Source organism: Tamandua tetradactyla, chromosome 3, assembly GCF_023851605.1.
Source record: "Tamandua tetradactyla isolate mTamTet1 chromosome 3, mTamTet1.pri, whole genome shotgun sequence".
NCBI lineage: Eukaryota > Metazoa > Chordata > Mammalia > Pilosa > Myrmecophagidae > Tamandua > Tamandua tetradactyla.
In genome coordinates this window covers 46,002,315-46,024,880 of record NC_135329.1, presented here as the reverse complement: position 1 = coordinate 46,024,880, position 22,566 = coordinate 46,002,315, and the positions used below count along the sequence as shown (strand labels likewise).

The following is a 22,566-nucleotide window of genomic DNA, read 5'->3' as shown; positions in this document are numbered from 1 at the left end:
AGGATCAGAGATGGTAAATAAGTTGTCCAAGACTACACAGCTGGTAAGTGACAGAACTGAAATTTCAGTTTGCCCATCTGATATCACATTTCATATTCTTCTACACTCAATGCTATCTTTGGTTGAGATGGCTAACCAGAACCTCTCCTAGCATAGTAATTCTGTAAAGGATCTCTGTTCTGGGGTAGGTGGCAAGCAATAGATTTTCATTTCCATGTTTTAAGCAGGCAAAAGAGTTTTAAAATATTGAGTAATTCTTATCTCTAGTATTCCTGGCATTATAGTACTTAATGGTGTTGTGGCGAAAGTTTTCTTTTTTCCATCAAGCATGAAAATGAACAAGAAGTAAATATTGACTGTACTTTATGGTACAGTCAGTGACACCGTGGCCCTCCTTGGATTTGTAGAAAAGTTAATACTGAAGGGAAAGCCACGCTACTGGTGTAAGAAGGTATGGGATGGCAGCAGAATGCTGGAAAACAGTAGTCAAAGCCAGTTAGAAGAGGTAGGGAAGGATACCTGTGGAGCAGCAGGACTGAGCAGCCCAGAAATGAAGGAGGCCCATGGAGAGAGCAACCACAGCCACCGCTCCTCCCAGCTTCCATACCACCACACAGAGAGCCTTCTCACAAGCAATATAGACACCTCTGCAGAACTCACAGGCAGAGATGGCAGTCCATCTTCTAACAGACAGACACCAACTTTCTAGAAAAATGGAAAGTCAGATTATGGAATTCTTAGCACAAATAAAGGCCCTCTAGGATTCTAGTTCAGCCCCCGTGTTAAGTCATCTTCTTCAAAGTAACAACTATTGTCAGAACCAGGCCAAAACTTGAGTTTATGGTCATTGTTCAATTGTTCTGTTTTGGTTTTGTTTTTATTGTCACCCCCCAACCCAAGTCTCAGTGATGTTCCATGTTACACCTCACTCCTAAGTACATGGGAAATGATGAAGGGGAAGAAGAGAAAAAGGTGAAAGATGAAGGCTAAAAATAAGGAAGCCAGGCTTTTTTGGTTTCAGAATCATGGGAGTTTAGCTTCTTTCCCTATCTTAGAATTAGGCTCTTAGTCATGGGGGAAAGGTGGGAAAAATAGGGGTTCTGAGATGTGGATACTACAATTCCCATACTAATCCATTCCTCTGTTATTCACTAATTCAACAAATATTTGACTCTCACTAACTCTGTGCAAGGCATTAGATTAGGTGGCTTATATGCTCATGGTTTATATGGACAAACACATGGTTTACATGCTAAAGTAATAGGCAACTTAGAGGGGCATATGAATAAGTAAATACACTCCTACAATACAGTGTGAGTAATGCTCAAATGGGCAAGGGGAGAGTGCTATGAGAACACACAGAATTAATTCCCAAAATGATGTGGGGTGGCCAAATAAGTTTTCTTGCAAGGTGGGACATCTAAGCTGAGGTCAAACAGATAGAAATGGGTAAGTAGACAAAAGAGGGATATAAGAGCAGGTAAAGGTAACCACGTATGTAAAGATCTGGAGATGAAAGAAAGTATGCCAAGAAAAAGCATGAATTGTAAAAATACTTAGAATATAAAATAAACAAGGCTTGGTAACAGAATACACAAGGGATGAACCCAGTTTGGGTGAATGAACAAATGTTCATGCCATTCACTAAGAGGAAACAAATAAGTATTGAAGATAGTTTTGGGATGGTGAAGTGGATGAGTTTAGATTTTAATGGGATGCATTAAAAGAGGAATTGGGATATCCTGCTAGACATGTTCAGCAGTCAATAAAATGCAGAAGTCTGGATTAGAAGCACAAGGTAAAAAGTACAGGCAACAAAGATGTCTCTTTCAATTTTTTTGTTTTTAATTGAAAAAGGTAGGAGAGAAATAAAGGTGACAGGAAACGGCAAGCTCAGGCACATTTTCTTCTCCTTTTCTTTTTTTGTGAAAGAAAGAGACAATGTAAAATAGAAGGAGGGAGATATGAAGTAGATAGTTTTGAACATATTTAAATGGTAATGGTAAGGACTAAGAGAGGAAGAAGTCAGCAGTTGTCAGCAGCACAAGCATAAGTCCTTAGCTGTAAGTCCCTGGCATTTATCATTATGCCTAATGCATTACATGCCCAGCTCCAGAAAAACCCGTGTTCCGTCCCAGAAAAACCTTAACATACCCTCTCGCTCCCAGCTTTCTGCCTGTGCGAGAGGGCTGCTTTACAGCTGACAGGAGCGAGGCCATCAGCACAAACTTTGAGATACACTAAGGAAAAAGGACAGTGAAGGCCTGGTTAATGGGAAAATAAGTCTCCCTTTATGGGGAATAAGCCCCATTTCTACCTGAGAACCAGCATGTTTAAAAAAGAAGTAAAGGGTGGTGCGGTGGCTCAGTGGCAGAAGTCTTGCCTGCCATGCTAGAGACCTGGGTTCGGTTCCCAGCGCCTGCCCATGCAAAAAAAAAAAAAAAGGTAAAAAATGACAAGAAAAGGTATGCTGCAACCTCAAGAAAAAGAATGGCCTATATCCTACCTGGGACATAGCTATTAAGTCAGTATTAGTGTTTCAATTTCCATATGATCATAGGACACATTAATAAACTTTCTAATTTCTGGTTCTAGTCTGATTTCCAGTTCTTAATTCTTTGCAAAGAATCCCATTTATTCTGTATATCCTCCTTAAGATATACTGGAATATGAATATTATTCTGTACCAGCTCAAAACTTGCCTTAAATAAACATGAGTCTCTATATCCCCAAAATTTGAAAATTAAATAAAATAAGCATGTTCAACTTCCACCATGCCTTCTGCAGATATAAGCAGAGATCTGTACTTCAGGAATACATGAATATATTGGAATACATCACTCCTGCCCAAGACATATGTTTATGAAAGAAAGGTTTGGAAAATTGGCTCTCACAAATCAAGTAACTAATAAAAAGAGTTAGGGAGAGTTACATTGTCTTTTGCTTGCTTAACCCTTTTGTGTGTGTGTGGATAGGTCCATCTTTCTGACTCCTGTTTCTTTCTCCCTCTCTCTCTCTTTAGTCGCAACAAAATGTTCTCCAGCTTCTTTCCTTTTCTTTTCTTATGATCCTGAATGCTTCTGTTTCTACAAGGTGATCAGTGTTTTCTCCATCTGTTTAAAGCATCTTAGCTCACCCTAATCCCTTAACTCCCCTTGAAAAGGGATTGACAGTGGCTGAAGTCTTTGAGAGAGCACAGAGGTGCAGCATCCAAAAGCACCCTCATCCTCAGATATTTTTTTGCATGTCTAGAAACAAAGGCTTTTGGAGAGATCAAGTCAAAGCAACATTAGTTGTTAAAAAAAAGCTTGCCAGAATTAACAATGCATGATTGCTTTCTGAAAATATTTTCCTTGTTTAGTCTTTCAGGTTGCCCGAGAGCAAAGAAAAGTGGCATCAGGATAGCACAAAGCAAAGAAGACAAAGAAGATCAAGAGCCGATTAGGTATGAGTGCCCAGTGAAACCGAAAAATACACAGCATGACTTTGAGTGGGGGGCAATTTTAAATGTTTGAATGAAGCTGTGAGCATTAGCAAAGAAAAGAATCCACAGGTCCTAGTGGCCATTCCTTGACATTTCGTGAAACTGGAAAGTCAGAAAAAGGTCACCACTAATTTCAACCAAAAACCAAAGTGCACCTGATGATTATCAGAAAGGAATTGTCTAAATGACAGGTGATGTCCAACAAAAGATTAGAATCCATTAATAAGCTAAAGGACCATCTAATGTTCTGAGTAACCAAAATCACAAGGAACTTACCTCTACTCCTTGGTGGTATAAGCCATTTAATTCAGGAGGAAAAGCAGATTCATGAAAGTATTTAAATATAACACCGGAAATGAATATTTTACTGATTGTTAGCTTGTATAATTAAATGAAATCTATAAAAAGGACTTGAGACAGATGGTTTGTGCTAAGCATCAAATGGTGAACATGAGATATATCACCCTCCCTGCTGCTCAAATGGTGGTCTTTTTTCTCTCTGTACAAATACCTGGTATGCCTGTGTCTCAAAAAAAGTAAGATAAATGTGGTGCGAGCCTGACTTGATGTTTTAATTTTATTCAGTTTCTTTGGAGAACATTTTTTAATGAAAATTCATTAAAATAAAATTATTAAAATTTGTTCAAATAAATAAGTAATACAAATTCTGTAGAATGTAAACTTTGCCATTAAAAAAATTACAACCAAAATCCACAATCTTTGGAGCATGTGAGTGGCACATTTTCATAGTGCTGCATTCTTTGAGATGCATGCTTCATGTTTTTCATTTTATGTCCCCTGTTCTTAGACATAACCTGTAACAGAAAAGTTTGGAAAGCACTGATTGATCAAGTAGAACTTCAGCTGTAGGAAATAATTTTTCCATTTGTTCCTCAAAATTATACTGACCATGGACTCTGTACCAACACTATACTAAGAGATTTTACTTAAATATTATCTCTGATGCTTAAAATATTTTCTAACTGGAAGGTTATTTTATAGCCTTTGGAGAGTCCAGCTAACCAAGTAAATGTATTTGGTTCTTAAGAAAAACACGGGTTTATGAAATAGCCTTTTAAAAACTAATCTACAACTCTATAACTTTGCATTTTTCTACCATAAAAGCTATTTTTTTTTCCAAATCAGTGTCTTTTAAACAGACACCTGTATTTTACTTGCTGTAACAATATAGTTTTTCTTTTTCATATGCTGGAGTCAGTCATTCCTCACAAAAAAAACAGAAATTTTATTCCAGAAAAGCATTCTGTGGAATAAGTATTTCTGCGAGGATGAAATATTTAATTGTTCCACTAAGTGGTGTCTTCCTTTCCCCCCCACCTTTTTCTTAGCCAGTGGAGCATGATTGTTCTTTTTTTTCTTCATGTCAGGTTATTTTGACTTTGTTATAGAGGCTACCAGGTATATGATGGCAAGACAATAAAGTTTATCTCATCTATCTGCTATCCAGATGTCCAGTTCCTGGTTGTGATGGTCAGGGTCATATAACTGGAAAGTATGCCTCCCACCGCAGTGCTTCGGGGTGCCCCCTAGCAGCCAAAAGGCAAAAAGATGGGTACCTAAATGGCTCCCAGTTCTCCTGGAAGTCAGTGAAGACGGAAGGTATGTCATGTCCCACTCCAGGATGCGATGGATCAGGACACGTCAGCGGTAGTTTCCTCACACATCGTAGGTGAGTAGTTCCCCTCGTGGTTGTTTTCTTTCATAGCACTGCTGGAAGCTTTCTAACACAGCTGGTTATAATGTAAACATTTGCAGCTTCTAATCATCACTCTTGTTTAAAAAGAAAAGCAATGGGGGTACACGACTGGTTCAGTGATAGAATGCCCATCTTCCATGTGGGAGACCCGAATGAACCACGCACCCAAAAAAAGAAAAAGAAAAGAAAAGAAATGAATGAAAACTATTATACCTAACTAGTGAAGTTCTGAGGTTTGGGAAAATGTAAAAAAATATGGAAAAAAACACAAAATATTTTTTAAAGCACAAACTCCTTCAACCACATATGAGGACAGGGGTTTTTAAGTTTTTTTTTTTTTTAACATAATCCGCAGTAAAAAGATAACTAAACTTTTAATTTTATACACACATACACACACACAGAGAGAGACACACAAATAGCTGTATATTTAGTTTTTTATCTTTGTTTAAAATCTCAGGCAGGACACACTCTGGGCAAGGGGATGGCATTTGGCCCAGTGGCTTCATGTTTAATGCCTAGGTTAAAAATATATTAAGAAATTTCCAAAAAATCCCATCAACTCTACTAATTTTTATTTGTTTAATTAAAAAAAGAAATATGTGCAATTAAATCGTTTTAGAAGAGGCCTGCGTCATTGAATCAAACGGTGCTAGACAATCATTATACTAGAGTTTTGTATGGTATAGACAAATCATGTGTGGCTGATTGACTAGATGAGGTTTGGTGTCCCCCTGCTTCATGAAAACCAGATTGGAGAGGATATGCAGGAGAAAGTTCATGTATCTTATACACAGTGCAAATGTCATGCCCTTTGAGGGAAATTTTGTAACGCTTTCCTTTCTGTTCTCTTATCATGCTATTTTCTGCACAAATTGCATAGATGTGACTTGAATCTGTCTGTGAAACCATACCAAAAACAGAATGAAGCCAAAGTTGATAAGCAAATCAAAAAGAACAATGGCATGTTCATTCATTCATTTCTTTTCTTTTCTTTTTCTTTTTTTGGGTGCATGGGTCCGTACAGGTCTCCCGTACAGAAGACGAGAATATGTATAAAAAATTTTAAATATAAAAGAAATTCCTGCTCATGTGGAAAGTGCAAACAATATAAATGGGTTTAAAAAGAAAAATGGAATTTTCTTCCCCTGGCCCAATCTCTGAACTCACTTCCCAAAAATAGTCATTTGCTTATTGCTTGCCTTTAAATATAAAACCACACACATCAATTATAGGCACATATGTACATGAAAGTACACACACACCCCTTACCAGGATTTTTTTCCTTTTTATGCAAATAGATCACAATATATCGTAGATAAATGAATAAGTACGAGAACCTTGGCTGTTTCTCACCTTTATAGACCCAGGGCCCAATAGTAGGCATTTGTTCTTAGACAGATAAACCTTTCCATATTAATACACAGAGAGCTACTTCATTCTTCTTCATAGTAACAGGTAATCCATTGGGCATGCATACCATTATGTCGCCTTTCTGAATTTGAACATTAAAAATATTTCTACAATAAACTCCCTTATGTATAATCTACATCTTCATGTACTTGTGCAAGCACTAGATATATTCCTAGAAGTGAATAGATTTGGACAGGTAAGTTCTGGAAAGTTCTCACTTCCCAAATCTTTAAGTAAGGATGAATAAAACTTTAAAAAATATGTCCATACAATAGATGAATAATAGCATATTCATGTTTTGCTAATCTGACACCATTAAAAACAAATTTCATTTATTTTACTACATACATGCATAGCTTGAATTCAAGAAACTCATTCTTCAAGAAGATTGGCACCTATATGAAGCTAAACAGTTTACAGAGGTCTCACCATTTAGGACAACTATTCTCCTTGCTTTGTTTTTGTCCACTTAATTTTACAAAGTAGATATAAGCTGCTTGAGATGGCATTTACTCATTTCAAAAACTTTGGTTGAATTGTCAAATTAGAGTCAAGAAAATAACAATTTGTCAGTAGCCTCTATTGGGCAGATTATATTGCTCCAGAAAGGTATTTCTCATTCTCCTTTAATGGGCGAACTCGTTTGAATTCTGTAAGGCGGCTTGTTTAGGGGCATTGCTTATTTATATCCTAAACACTATTTGTGAGGGAGTTCTGCAACACAGAAGTTAAAAGATCAGGCTTCGGGGTCAGAAGGATTCAAATGGAACATCCTCCCTGCCTTTGCCCTGCGTGGTTTTCACAAAGACTCTCCCCAGATGCCAAAACAAAGGTTGCCACCATGGGGATCTCATCCCCACATATTTCTGTTTACTCTTTTACTTGATGCTCAGATACTTAAAAAGATTGAGCCAGCACCTCCTTAGGTTTATGCATCTCACCTGCTCTCCTTTCTCCAAAGGGATGCATCTCAACAGGGACTCAGGCAAAGTGAAGTAGAGAGTTTGTGCAAATGCACACAACTCATCTTTGCAAAGCTGATGGAATCTTTGAGCTCAGATCATACTGTGTGAAGAAAATCACAACCTATGGGCTCATGTTACTCAGACAATTTGCAGCATGAGGGAACTCTCCTTCCTAGAAATTCCCCCTTTGTACTCCCTTTCTCATCTGCAAATAATGTGTTTTCAGAGCTCTATGGGTTTCTGCTTCATTCTAACATAGTACCTTTGCCACAGGCCTACACAGCTCCCTCTTTCAGTGTCCAAGGTCCCTGGAGGAGGCCACCAAAGCACAGGGCATGGCAAAGAGGACCACCAGCCTTAGCCTAGAATCACCAGCTTGTGCTGGAAAGAACACTGAGCTGCCAGTCTTGACCATTATTATTCCACATGTAAGATGGAGCTGGAAAGAATAAAAATCATAGACTACCTCCGATTTAATGTGCATTCGATATCATACCTTTGGTTGGCGGGGCTACAAGGAGACCTTGATACCTTATTTTACTATGAAGTTTCAACCAAAAACACTCTGAACCTGCTAACATTAGTTATCTCTGAGGAGAGAAAGAGAAAGACAGTTTAGTCTAGGGAAATCGGCTTGTGTGTTGACCTGTGTTTCTGAAAACCTTGGTGTAGGGTGACAAATACCCCATTCTGTAGGGCGTTATGTCATGTGTGAAAAAAAACAAAGGCAGAGGTCAAGTGATGCTTGGTAAAAGTGATTATCTGGCCCTGTAGGCACACTTGACCTGTGGCTTTTATCTGTTTGCACAAATTTTCATTCATTTTATTAAGAAGAAAAAACAGTAATAATTAATAATAGTAATTGTATTACTAGCACAAACATAGCTAAATGTATAAAAATAAGAGAATCTAAAATATTCTTCTTTCCTTGCAAGGAATGTGGGCTTGCTAGGATGTTTTGGAGCAGACAGGCAGCTTTCTCCAACCTTAAAGGTGATATTTAAGACCCCTCAAAAGACCAGTGTCCATCCTTTTAGATGCATATCCTATGTGCTATGAAATCAAAGCAACTTTTAGAGTCAGAGGGATATACTAGACTGAAGTACAAGTCCTTTTTATTTCATTTTCCTTTCTCCCAAATTATGACAATGCAGTTAGATGGTTAAAGAATTACTTTCTTAGGGAGTGCCAAAAGGTAAACAGTAAAGGAAGAAGGAAGCAAGTTTCTTATAGCTTCCGGGTCTTCTTTGTACATCAAGCCTGCTCACTTAAATTTCCTTTTCATGAGATTATACTCGCTGCATGGTATTTCAGGGTTCCTCTCTCCCAAACAGTGATGTTTACAGTTGACACATCTACAGTAACCTACTAGTTGTGATTTTTTTTATTTCACTTTGTAGTAATTCCTGGAACAATTGAAGTCCTTTATATCTTTTACATATTTAAAGGATTGGGAAGGAATATTTCTTTCCAAGTTCCTTTTCCCTGGAGCTTAGGGGTGTCTGAATAAAAATAGACCTGATATAAAAGAAATAAAAAATGTTTTATATAGTCTTTTGGGATTAGCTAGGCCTTTCTAGAAAAGCAGTGTTTAAAATGAAAAATAGGACATTTGAAGCCAAATGATCAAATATAAATCAGACAGATGTTTCTATTGAGACATGCTACTGATACTCAAATAATAAAAAAATACTGAAGTTCCTTTTTTCCCTAATTATAGATGGTGCATTTTAAAAACACATGCCCTTCATGATAAATTCATGCCTGCTATTTCTTGAGTATTTGAGATTGAAAGATTATTCCCATCAGGAGGCTTCATCTCATCAATAATTTTGAAGGTCAAGTTATTATCAGCACTTTGTCACAGGCAGCCATGCCCGAACCAGTAGCAGCAATGAGTTATCCAGCAGGGGCTGAGTTACAGGGCCACAGGGGCCACGGGGGCCATATGTGTTCAGAGAATTTTATAGGAAGAGAAAAACATGAATATACTTATTGTCTAAAGAGAAGAAACCAGGAGGAAGAAAGAAATTAAAGACACAGAAGGGGTCAAAATGACCTAATGGAATAAGATCTTGGTGGAGGTAAAAAAAAAAAAAAAAAAAAAAAAACACAACAGAGTCAAGGACAAGATAAAGGTGTGAATCAAGCAGAATGAGTGTGGCTATAAACCATTGGTAAGTGAGGGCAGGCAGGAAGTTAGCATTAATCATATGTGAAGATAGTAATTTTATCACAGGAAACAAAGACATCAGCTCACAGATGAGAAAAAGAGTGGTGGGCAGCATCATTAAGTGAAGTGGAAACGTCTGTAAGAGCAATGCGAAAGGGACAGGATACAGTAGAGCAAAATGAATAATGGTGATGCTAAGCAGGACCCAGCTGAAACCAGGGACTCTTTATCAGTAGTGGTTTAATCAGGCCAGCAGGGAGAGGTAGTATTTCTCTCATAATGCTCTGCCATCAGGGTTGAAGACTTTCAGAGTACATGAGACACAGGGCAAGGAATGAAGAAATCGAGGATGTTGGCTATAATGTGATTCAAATGAGCAAGTGTGAGGTCGAGGATGGGTAGGAAAAGACAAAGAAGCTAGGATACTGTCTTAGTTTGCTAGGGCTGCTATGACAAACACCACAAACTTTGGCTTAAACAACAGGAATTTATTCTGTCACAATTTTGGAGGCTATAAATCCTACATCAAGTCAGTAGCTTTGGGAGACTCTGGTATGCCAGCAGTCCTTGGCTTGTGGATGCATTTCTGTCTCTGTCACATGACCATCTCTCTCTCCCTCTCTGGCTTCTAGTGAGGGACTGTGTCCACATTTCCTGTGCTTATAAGTGCTTATAAGGACCATAAGTAATATTGAATTAAGGCCAAATCTCATTGGCCTTATTTTTTCAAAGATCCAATATACAAATTAGTCACACCCACAAGACTCAGGGTTAGGATTTGAACATGTCTTTTGTGGGGGACATGATTCAATCCCCAACAGATGGGTCAATTGAGAAATACAATCCAAACTCATAACATGCATACATGGTTCTCCTTTGACCTGGCCTTCTTTCTTCCGCCAGTATCATCTTCCACTACCCTCTTAGCTAGGCATCCTGAGCTACCAAAAGGAATGTCTTGCAGGTTTCCATATCCATCATGACATTACATGCCTCTGTACTTTTCTATTATCTAGAACACCTCTTTCCCATCTCCCCATATGACTCATTAATGCCTACTCATCCTTCAAAATTATGTTATTTGAGACAATTTGTAGCTTATTATGTGTGAATCAGAGTCTAAGCACCTTAGTATATTAACCCTTTTAATCTTAAAACAACCCAATGAAATGGTACTATAGGCCTCCTGATTTAAAGATTAGGAAATTGAGGCAAATAGAAATTAAATAACTAACCCAAGGTTACATAGGCTGTCAGTTACAGAGCCAAGGTTCAAGCCCAGGCAGTTTGACTTCTCCAGGTCATTGCTTTTCTCCTCTATGCTGTACTGCCCCTTTGGGCTCTGCTCTTTTTTATCTAATTGGTGAAATCTCACCTGAATTTCTCTAGGTAGAGTGCTCCTCTCCTTGTTGTCCCACTGTTGAATATTGTATTCACTACACTGTACTGTAACTATATGTTCCCATGTATTAGCCCCCACTAGACTGTCAGCTCCTTGAAGGCAGGGACCATTTCTTTTTTTCATTCATATCCTTAGTAACTAGTTCAGTGCCTAGTGTATATCAGTATTTAAGAAATGTTGTAATGTATCAATGACTCAATACATTTTAAAAAATATTTTTCAGTGTTGTGGTTAAAAATAGAAAGCTGCTGTGAGTTTAATAGATGCAGATTTGAAGAAATAATACCTAATATCTGACACAAATATTCACCACGTGTGCAGAAAGGGTACAAAACAACAAAATTCCAGGTCTGGATCCAGTGGCGTGAAAAGGGTTAGGTTTCTAGAATAGGTAGAGAGGAAGCTAGAAAAACATGCTTCCCTGGTCTGAACACACTCAGGAGGCCATCAGCCATACTCCATCTTAGTGGAAAGATGCTTCAACAAGTGCAAGGTGGGAATCTCAAGAGCTGAGCTCAAATGCAATGCACATTGTATTCCCAGTAAATTCAGAAAAGAGATACATGTTGGAAGAGCAAGGGAGGAAATGGGGAGGAGAGAAGGGGGAAAGCTTTCTTTAACTGTTGAACCTACTTCTTTATATGTAAGTATACCAAACATACTTAGTTGCAGTCATCTCAATTCTCACTCCATTTTAAATAAGTTTAGGAAGATTCTGAAAAATTTAAGTTCACTGATTCTACCTCTGAATTACAAATTAAGGAATTTAGAGAAAGTCATACTATCTTTCACTGGGCCTTAACCAAAAGAAATAATGGAAAAATTCACACCCTAAGTCCTCTTAAAATTTTTCTACCTGGACCATGTAAATTAATCTGTTTATTTGCCGCCTCTCTACAGTTCATTATAAATGAGGACATAACCTTTTTTTTTTTTACTGTCTTCTCTTTTATAACTCTACCTTCTCCTTTGATCTTTTTTTAATTATTTATTTTTACTGGTATATATTATATATTCACATAGCATATAATCATCCAAAGTATAAAATCAGTGATTCACAATATCATCACATAGCTATGCATTTATCATTACAATCAACTTATTTTTCTTTTTGTGAAAAATAACATATATATAAAAAAGCAACAAATTTCAAATCACATCAGAGGGGTGCAAGGTTAGTTCAGTGGTAGAATTCTCACCTGCCATGCAGAAGACCCAGGTTCAATTCCCAGCCCATGTACTTCCTCAAAAACAAACAAACAAACAAACAAACAAAAATTCAACAAATGGTGCTGCAGTAATGGGATGCTCACATAGAAAAGGAATGAAATGTGACCCCCACCATACAGCATACAAACAAAAATTTTTCAAAGCACATGACAACAATCGGTTGTAGATTTCAGAGCTTGGTATGGGTTACAGTTCCACACTTTCAGGTTTTTACTTATAGCAGCTCTAAGAAACTGGGAACTAAAAGAAATATCAATATAATGATTCAGCAGTAATACTCATTGTTAAGCACTACCTTCTCTGTATAACTCCATCATCAACTTTGATCTTTCTCCCACTCTTTTGGGGTATTTGGGCTATGCCCATTCTAACTTTTTCATGTTGGGAGGCGCTGTTGATAATATGAGATATGGGAATAGAACTCACTGATGTTCTGGAGAGGCTTGGCCCTGTCTGCATTTCAGGACTTATCTGGTCCAGGGTCCCATCTGGAGGTTGCAGGTTTTTGGAATGTTACCCTAGTGCATGGAACCTTTGTAGAATCTTATATAATGTCCTAGATGTTCTTTAGGATTGGGTGGAATGATTTTGGTTGGGCTTTGGCAAGTTATGATAGGTAACAAGGTCTAATTGAAGCTTGCATAAAAGTGACCTCTAGAGTAGCCACCCAACTCAATTAGAACTCTCAGCCACTGATACCTTATTTGTTACACTTCTTTTCCCCCTCTTGGTCAGGATGGCATTGTTGATCCCACAGTGCCAGGACCAGGCTCATCTCCCACGCCACCAAGGAGACTTTCATCCTTTGATGTCAGGTCCCATGTAAGGGGGAGGTCAGTGGTTTCATTTACAGAGTTGGGCTTAGAGAGAGGCCACATCTGAGCAACAAAAGAGGTCCTCCGGAAGTATCTCGTAGGCCATAAGTATAGGTAGGCTAAGCTTCACAAGGGCAAGCTTATGATCAAGGGCTTGGCCCATTGATTTGTGTGTCCCTAATGTTTGACACAGTATATCAGGGGTTTATGTGGTGGTAAAGTTTAATAGTTCCATATTTTTTCTCCAATCCCTCCAGGGACTTTGCCATACTTTTTATCTGCTTAATGTACTCTAGGATGCATCCAAGCATTACATTAAGCTATACAGCATTAAAGGCCCTCATTCTTAGTCTGGGCTCCCTGTGTTTGGATTGTTTAAATGATCTATCCAGACAGGTTGAGTTAAATTATGTGCTACAGAAAATTTAGGTTCTAGACAAAATAAACATTTCTTCCTTTGGTCTCAAAGAGTAGATGAGGTTCTAAGTTATAGACAATGTCTTCCTTATCCCTGTATTTTTAATTACCTTAATCCCAACCTGATCAGCTTCATTCTTAACTCTAAATATCAGGTTATACATATATAAAACAGCCTCTCAAAATCCAGAAATAACTATTGCCACTCTGGACTAAATGTGACTGCTATCAGAGTTTACAGTCTAGGCTCCTGTTCTTTTTTGTGTGTGATTTTTAACTTTTTTTATTGTATAGTATAACATATATACAAAGCAAAGAAAGAAAAAAACAATAGTTTTTTTCCAACAAGTAGTTACAGGACAGATCCCAGAGTTTGTCATGGGCTACCATACGGTCATCTCAATTTTTTCCTTGTAGCTGCTCCAGAATATAGGCGGCTAGAGGGCTTAAATATTTTTCTATTATCACAATCGATGCTTTTCCTTCTTTTTTTGTGAAAAATAACATATATACAAAAAGCTATAAATTTCAAAGCACAGCACCACAATTAATTGTAGAACAAATTTCAGAGTTTGACATGGGTTACAATTTCACAATTTTAGGGTTTTATGTCTAGCTGCTCTAAAATACTGGAGATTAAAAGAGATATCAATTTAATGATTCAGCATTCATATTCATTTGTTAAATCCTATCTTCTCTGTATAACTCCACCATCACCTTTGATCTTTCCATCCCTCTCTTTAGGGGTGTTTGGGCTATGGCAATTCTAAATTGTTGATACTGGAAGGGTCTGTCACTAATATGGGGTAGGGAGATGGAACTATCTGATGTTCTAGAGAATCTGGGCTAGGTTTCAGGACTTATCTGGATTAGGAACCCATCTGGAGGTTGTGGGTTTCTGGCAAGTTACTCTAGTGCCTGGAACCCTTGTGAAATCTTATATATTGCCCTAGGTATTCTTTAGGATTGGCTGGAATGGTACTGGTTGGGGGTTGGCAGGTTATGATAGGTAGCAAGGTCTAGCTGAAGCTTGTGTTAAGAGGGACCTCCAGAGTAGCCTCTCAACTCTATTTGAACTGTCTCTGCCAACTGATACTTTATTAATTACACTTCTTTTCAAGGCCCTTGTTCTTATAAATATTTTCTAAATGAGATCATACAATATTTGCTCTTTTGTTGCTGGCCTATTTTGCCTTACCAAATAGTCCCACAGGTTCATTTACAATGTTGCATGCCTCACAACTTTGTTCCTTCTTGTAGGAGCACACTATTCAATCATATGTATTAACCATCGTTTGCCAGTCTACTTCTCAGTCAGAGCATCCTTCAGCTACCTCCAGTCACTGGGCATCATGTATAAAGGACATATCATTTTTTAGAATGCTTATTTTGTTTGATATTTTCTAATAGAACTGTAGTATAAGCAAATCACCATGTATTAGGTATTTACCATGTGTCAGATACTTTGTGAAGTTTCTTTCAATCAGATATCATCTTATGTAATATAAATATCAAGATAAGCTAAACACTATAGCAAATAGACCCAAAAGTGGTGCAAGCAGAGTAAAAGTTTATTCAGAATGGAGCCAGTGAACATAATAGGGCTCTGCCAACTTCACACATGATTTCCAAGCATTGTCTCCATTCCAGCCAGCCAGAGAGAAGGAAAAAAACATGGAGAATCACGTGTAGGAGATTTTTAAGGGCCAGGTCTGGAAGTGGAACACCTCACTTCCTTTCGTATTCCATAGGTAGAATTTAGTCACATAGAATAAAATAGACCAAATGTGAGGGAAGTCAGGAGATGTAGTCTACCCAGGAGCCCAAGGTAAAAAGGAAACCTTTACACTATCCTTCCTTTTTGTGACCCTGAATAGTACTTTATGCTTTATACCACAACATAGATAAACATCCAACCACAGCATCCTGAAGTCCATATAGTCTCCATTTTAGAGATGAGGTGATTAATGCATAGAGATCACTTTCCTCCCAGCACACTACCAGTGAGTATAAAAGCTGGGATTTCCCTAGGTTACTGTCCCCATCAGTTTCCACCTCATCCTTGGGGCCAGCTACATCTAATTCATTTGCAGGGGTAATGGCATCTCTGGAGGACCTAGCACAGGACTTCACACAGTGCAGGAATTGAAGAAATAGTTATTAAATGAAGAGCTTACAACTTGTCTAATAAATTTCTTATTTTGGTCTCATAGGAAACATCACCAGCTATTATCTGGGGCTAGAGGGGGAAGTCAAGTAGGGGCAGCTCTCTCCTTACCCAGGTTGTCCTCTCTAGCTGGAACACCCTACTGTCCTTCATCCATGATGAAGATGTTTCCATTGGCTGACAATGAGCATAGAGAGATAAGCGGGGACTTTTCTTCTGTCTTTTAAGGTTAAGACCTTGGCCACCCTTACCAAAGGCCACACAAATAAACAAAAGACACTGTGACATTGTTTTCTCAAGACCTTCTCTGACAATAAATCCAAATTCTGGAGAGTCAGTTCATAAAAAACATCACAGTTCTGGCAACTGCAGTCTATGCAGTAGACGAAAACCCAGGGCCTTGCTACCTCGGGAATGTTCCTCATAGCTTCTCATTAAAGGCCCTCTCTGGACACTCCCACCTTTTCTCCAACTAACCTCTTCTAGCTCTTCCTATGCTTTCTCTCTGTTCTTCTCTTCCTGTTTCTGCTGTTGGCAAGTAGAAGGGTCAGGGGATGAAGAAGACATTGCCAGGGGCTTTTTCAGACCAGGAGGTAGTTTTTATTTTACCCAAGCATATTGAAATAAATCATACTTCATTTTGCAAAACAAGAAAGAGCATCTCCTAATTTGGGGGGTTCTCTGTGGGCTATAAGAGGTGAGGAAAGGAAGAGAGAGTCAAGGTGAGGGTGGTTCCAAATGAAGGAGTAGAAGATATAAATGGACTAGAAAGAGAATGGAAAACCTTTACATTCAGGGCCAACCCATATCTGAATTGGTAATTGTATTGTGCTCTACCTCTAGAAATTACTAGTTCCTGGATGTCACTTGGCAACCCTTCGGTATCATCCCCTTCATTGTCTAACCAAGTTGCTGGGTTTGGAGGAAAAGAAAGAAATGGCTATGTGCTTTGGTCAAGGCCTGTTCTCTAATTTTCTTAGTTTTCCAGGGCTACTCTGACAAATATCACAAACTGGTTGGTTCAAACAACAGGAATGTATGTCTCACAGTTTTGGAGGTCAGAATCCAAAGTCTATGTCTTGACAGTCCATGCTTTCTCCGGGAGTCTGTAGCATTTTGGTGGTGGCTCAGACTCTGCCCCCATCACATGCCAATCTCTCTCTCTCTCCTTGTCTGGCTTTTACAACTGACTGCACCTGAAATTTCCTCTGCTTATAAGGACTCCAGTCATATGAATGAAGGCCCAGCCTGATTCAATCTTGCTTCATCTAAATAGAATCTTTGAAGATCCAGTTCACAAATGAATCCCACAGGATGAAGGGTTAGGATTTGAATATGTCTTTGTCAGAGACATGATTCAATCCCCAACAGTGATCCTAGAATTTGTTTTGATGCCAAAGGAGGCTTGGCAGGTGAGGGCCACCATTAGCCCTAGAGAATTGGGTTCATATGTGAGCCATGAAGACAGACTATTCTCCATGAGAGTGTTGTGAGGAAAGAAGGGAAGATTTCAAGCTGAGAGCTATTTGAGGGCATAGTTATGCTCTTTTGTGCCAGGCAAGGAGCGTAGGGCTGTGGGCCTCATGCACTCTAACCAGAGCAGTTCCACACATGGCCAGTTGTTTATGCTTTAAGGCGCCTCCCCCCACATCCTCCTCCCACATCCCACCCCCAGAAGAGGATCAGGCTCAACTAGGGCTGCTGTAATGAACTGCAGATGGTAAAGGAAACACAGTTCCCTTAACTCCCCACATTCTTTTCACTGCCTCCCATTTGAAAGAATTTAAATGGCTTCACTGTTTATCCTGGGCACTGTTTCCTCTGGATAATTTGCTCTGTTGGTCCTGTGGTTGTTTGAGAGAGATTTTGAACTGAATTGAATCGACTGCCCTTTAGAGTCAGGCTTCTTGCTCAGTTACTAGGCCAGATGGGCATCTTCATGCACGAGGTTTCCCTTATCAGGTGCCCTTCAATGTGGTTCTCTAATGCGTAGTCTCCACCTGCTGCTACAGCTTCCTGAAAGTATCTCATAGTTCCAATTCTTTTATTTGAATATCCATATTTTATTATTTCACAGAAGGGATTTGGGAGGAAAGGACTTAGATCCAACATCTGTCTCAAACTATGAATCCCGTAGGGCACCATGAAGCATTAAAAGCAAAAGGTTACATCTGTTAGACCTCCTCTGCCTGAAACAACAAAATATTTTTGTATAGTGTTTACCAGGGGTGGAACAACTACCATGTTTTATTTTGCAGAATTTTCTCCTCCAAAAGCACTTTCACATTCACTATCTCATCTTTATATTCCCAGGGTCTAATAAGTATTCAACAAATATTGAATGAATAAATTTAACCTTAAAAATGACCTGGAAGTACAGCCTGTAAAGCTGAACTATCATTTATTGCATGGGCACTGTATTTGTCTTCTCAATTAGTTTTCTAATTCATTTTCTGAAGTACTACAAACTTAGTGGCTTAAAATAAGACTCATTTATTATCTCAAAATTTCTATGGCTCAGAAGTTCAACCTGACATAAGTGGGTCCTCTGCTCAGAGTCTCACCGGAATGAAAACAAGGTGTTAGCAGACTGCAGTCTCGTCTGAAGTTCAGGGTCTACTTCCAGTCTCATTCAGGTTCTCAGCAGAATTCAGTTGCTTAAGGTATAGGACTGAGATTCCCATTTTCATGTCGGATACCAGCGAAGCCACTTGCAGCTCTTAGAAGCCCTCCTCGGGTCCTACCTACATGCCTCTTTCACCACATGGTAGCTTGCTTCTTCACGAGCAGCAGAAGAATCTCACTTCGGCCTGCTACAAGGAGTCATATAACACAACCTGTTCAGGAAAACAACTATCCCATCAAATTCACTCACCCTTAAGGGAGGACATTCTTCAGGCTTGTACACCAGAGGGCTAGGATCTTTGGAGAAATAAAAAATTTAGTAGTCTCTGCCTCCCAGAAAACTAGCTTGTTATAATGTCATAGAGTACACCAGTGTAAAAGAAAAAAATTAGCAAAACCAACAAACAAGGCTTTTTTTATCTCTAATAAACTAGAAATGTAGAATCTGACCTCTTAGCTGTTGTCAGTATGTGAATTAATCTAAATAAATAAATAAACAAACAAAAATTTTGATGTCCCCATAATTAGTGTCTGGGACTCAAATTATAATCCAAGCATTCTAGCTGCTCCAAATCATTTCTGATAAGCACAACATCTCCTTCAACTCTAAATGAACAGTAGATTTTCAGGATTATGAAGTGTTTTTTCAGTGTGGTTGTATTCTGTTTCGATTTGCTAAAGCTGCTAGAAGGCAATATACCCAATATGGATTGGCTTTTGTAAAGGGGATTTATTAAGGTACAAGTTACAATTCTAAGCCTGTGAAAATATGCAAATTAAGGCACCAAAAATAGGATACCTTCTCAGAGGAAAGGCAGCATCTGGGTTCCTCTGTCACACGGGAAGGTACATGGTGACATCTGCTGGCCCTTTGCTCCCAGGTTTCACTGCTTTCAGCCCCTGATTCCGGTGGCCTCCTCTATCTAAGCGTCTGTGGGTCTTTTCTTAGCTCTTCAGGGCAAACTCTGGATTTCATTTCTTAGTTTAGCATCTCCAGACATATGTGTCTGTGCTGGCTCTCCATGCATCTGAACTCTCTACTCTCTGTGTCAGCTCTTTTAAGAATTCCAGTCAACTAATTAAGGCCCATCTTGAATGGGTGGGGTTGCATCTCCATGGAGAATCAAAATGTTAAACCCCTAATTGCATGGGTCCCATCTCCATGGAAAAATCCGATCAAGAGGTCCCACCTTACAATATTGGATTAGGATTAAAAGAATATGGCTGCCCCCATAAGATTGAATTACAATTTAAAGAACACAGCTTTTCTGGGGTGCATAAGTTTCAAACAAGCACATATTCTAATGCATGTTTATGTATTATTCTCCAAATATATATCCAAACTATAAACTGTCTCCCAGCCTCCAATCTTAAAGGCCTGGCCCTAACTAAAATACATTAAACATGACCCTTCATGCCCCTCTCCTACCCCCTACCTTACTTTGTGGGTGATACTGTTTCATCTCTTCCCATGCCTTATCATGTGACTTTTGCAGCACATAAGTAATTTTCCAGGCCAACGCTGTCCAGTGCATTAAGTACTAGACACAGGAAGCTATTGAGCCCTTGAAATTTGGTTACTGTAGAAGAAGAATTTTTAATGTTATTGATTTCAGTTAATTTACATTTAAATTTAAATAGCCATATATTAATAGCCACATGTGGCTAGTGGCTACTATATTAAATTCTACAGATCTAGACAAAATACAATCTGTTTACAACTTCTTATGTATACTCAGTGATTTTCCTGAATTCTTTTAGGAAACACAACAGAGTGTAACATGTGTAGAGCTGGCCCAGTAACTAAAGATAGGGCTGCTGGTCCTATTTTAGCAGACCTGCATGGCAAGCTGTTTTAGCAGTTATCATTTTGCACTCATTCAACAACACCTTCTCAACTAATCCTTCTTTCCAAGTCAGGTGGTGAAAGAGGTCAGGTAAGAAGCAACAGAACTAAACCAATGAAAGTAAAGCCAAGGGCAGATGATAGCAGTTGCCCCCTGACCAAGAGGATTGCTGATCACTGGTATTACCCCCCTTTCCTAAGAGAATCACATCTTCATTGCCATATTTGTCTCTTTGTTTGTAATTTATATCCCCCCATATGTAAATATCATTTGAGGCTGTTTATGTCATTCAGGCTCATATTCATGGAATAGGTATAATCCAAATATAAGAAAGAGAATATAGCACTCACAGGAAAATGAGAAGATATTTGTACTAAGAATCTAAAATTAATTTATGAATATGATTAATACTAAATTTAGCTCTGAGCTTCCTGGGAGACAAGCAAAAAAGGTACCAAAAGAGAAACATTTTTCTTATTGTCTGTATTAGGCATTAAGTTAAATTGTCATCAAACTTGAGTAGTAACTTAATATGATGGAAATTTAATTTTTTATCACATGACACAAGCAGTTTAGGGTGGACATGGTAGCTCCATGATCATCAGGATCACAGCTGCTTTTTATCTTGTTGCTTCTCCAGCAAGGTCTATTTTGCTGCCCTACCAACATTCATCTTGCCCAATTCCAACCAGCAGGAAACAGGAAATGGATGCAGAAGGGCTCGTTCTTTAAGGACACTTACCAGAATTGCAGATAATACTCCCACTGACCTCCCATGGACCAGCATTTAGCCACCTGGCCACACCTAGCCCAAGGTGTGGATAGCTATGTGTTTTGCCCACACTTAGGGATTTTATCAATGCAGGGGAGACAGATATTGGGCACAACCTGCAATCCATACCATACTGACTGATATGAAAGGAGAAAAAGGAAGCATATACTTTTTATAAAAATTTGAACATATTCCCAAGTACTAAATTTTAGTAGGTATCTTTAGTGAGAATTCTGGTCAAACTCTTTATACAGATTGAATACACATTCATCTCCAGTGACTCTCAGATTCCACTAAAATGACTTACTCTCATTTTATAATTCCACGAGATGAAAAATAAATAAGAGAAAATAATAGCATACAACAGACATCCAAAAAAGATGGGAGCTATAAAGCTGCTAGACAAGTGACTCAGGTGTCAACTTTCTGTACTCTGCTAAGCACCTTAATTGTGAAGGAAAGGGGAAAAAAGTGAGGGAAAGGGCTAGAAGTAGACAGATGGAAGTGGGGAAAGGAAACCAAGAAAAAGAGAAGAGAGCTAACTTGCATTATAGAGCCCCATAAAATCCATGAATAATAGCCAGCAGATTCTTCTGAAAGTAGGAATTAAGAGTAGGTTTAAAAACAGAGTATTAATTGAAAAAATTTAATAAGGTTCCTGTTCTAGTTTGCAAGCTGCCAGAATGCGATATACCAGAAATGGACCAGCTTTTAAAATGGGAAATTTATTAAGTTGCAAGTTTACAGTTCTAAGGCTGTGAAAATGTACAAATTAAAGCAGGGTTATAGAAATGTCCAATTTAAAGCATTCAGGGAAAGATACCTCGGTTCAAGAAGGCTGGCAGGGTTTCCTTCTCAACTGGAAAGGCACATGACAGGCATGGTGATGTCTGCTAACTTTCTCTCCAGGCTTCTTGTTTCATGAAGCTCCATTGGGGGCATTTCCCTTTTTCATCTCCAAAGGTCTCCGGTTGTATGAGCTCTCGTGGTTCTCACAATTCTGAAGCTTTTTCCAAAATGTTAAAGGACTCTCGTAAACTAATCAAGACCCACTTGGAATGGGTGGAGTCACGTCTCCCTCTAATCAAAGGTTAATACCCACAATTGGGTGTGTCGCATCTCCATGGAGATAATCTAATCAAGTTTCCAAACTGCAGTGCTGAATAGGGTTTAAAAGAAATGGCTGCCCCCACAAGATGGATCAGGATTAAAACATGGCTCTTTTAGGGTACATAATCCTTTCACACTGGCACAGTGCCCTACCCCACTTCTCCAGGTGATTGCTTCTCTTTTACACTAGCAGAATGAGAAGCTAAACCAGAGGAGCTCTGATCTGGGATACTAGTAAAGCTGTTTTAAAAAACAAGCATGAACTATTTTACTGAGAAAAGAATATTAAATGAAATGGTGAGGACCAACCCCCAGCTCTCTTCCCTTCTTTGCTCCCAGAGCCTAGTCTTGGTAATTTGCTTATACTGAGTATCCCAGACCAGAGCTCCTCTGGTTTAGCTTCTCATTCTGCTAGTGTAAAAGAGAAGC

General features: G+C 38.7%; 1 protein-coding gene across 5 annotated transcripts in view; it reads left to right on the top strand.

Moving 5' to 3' along the window:
- The window catches only part of MYT1L (myelin transcription factor 1 like), a 625,705-nt gene that overhangs the window by 557,993 nt on the left and 45,146 nt on the right, over nucleotides 1-22,566 (top strand). For all 5 annotated transcript variants that reach the window (XM_077153065.1, XM_077153068.1, XM_077153066.1 and 2 more), the window contains 2 exons: nucleotides 3,362-3,445; nucleotides 4,953-5,174. In XM_077153065.1, the coding sequence (XP_077009180.1) occupies nucleotides 3,362-3,445; nucleotides 4,953-5,174 (306 nt within the window). The remainder of the gene's footprint in view (nucleotides 1-3,361; nucleotides 3,446-4,952; nucleotides 5,175-22,566) is intronic.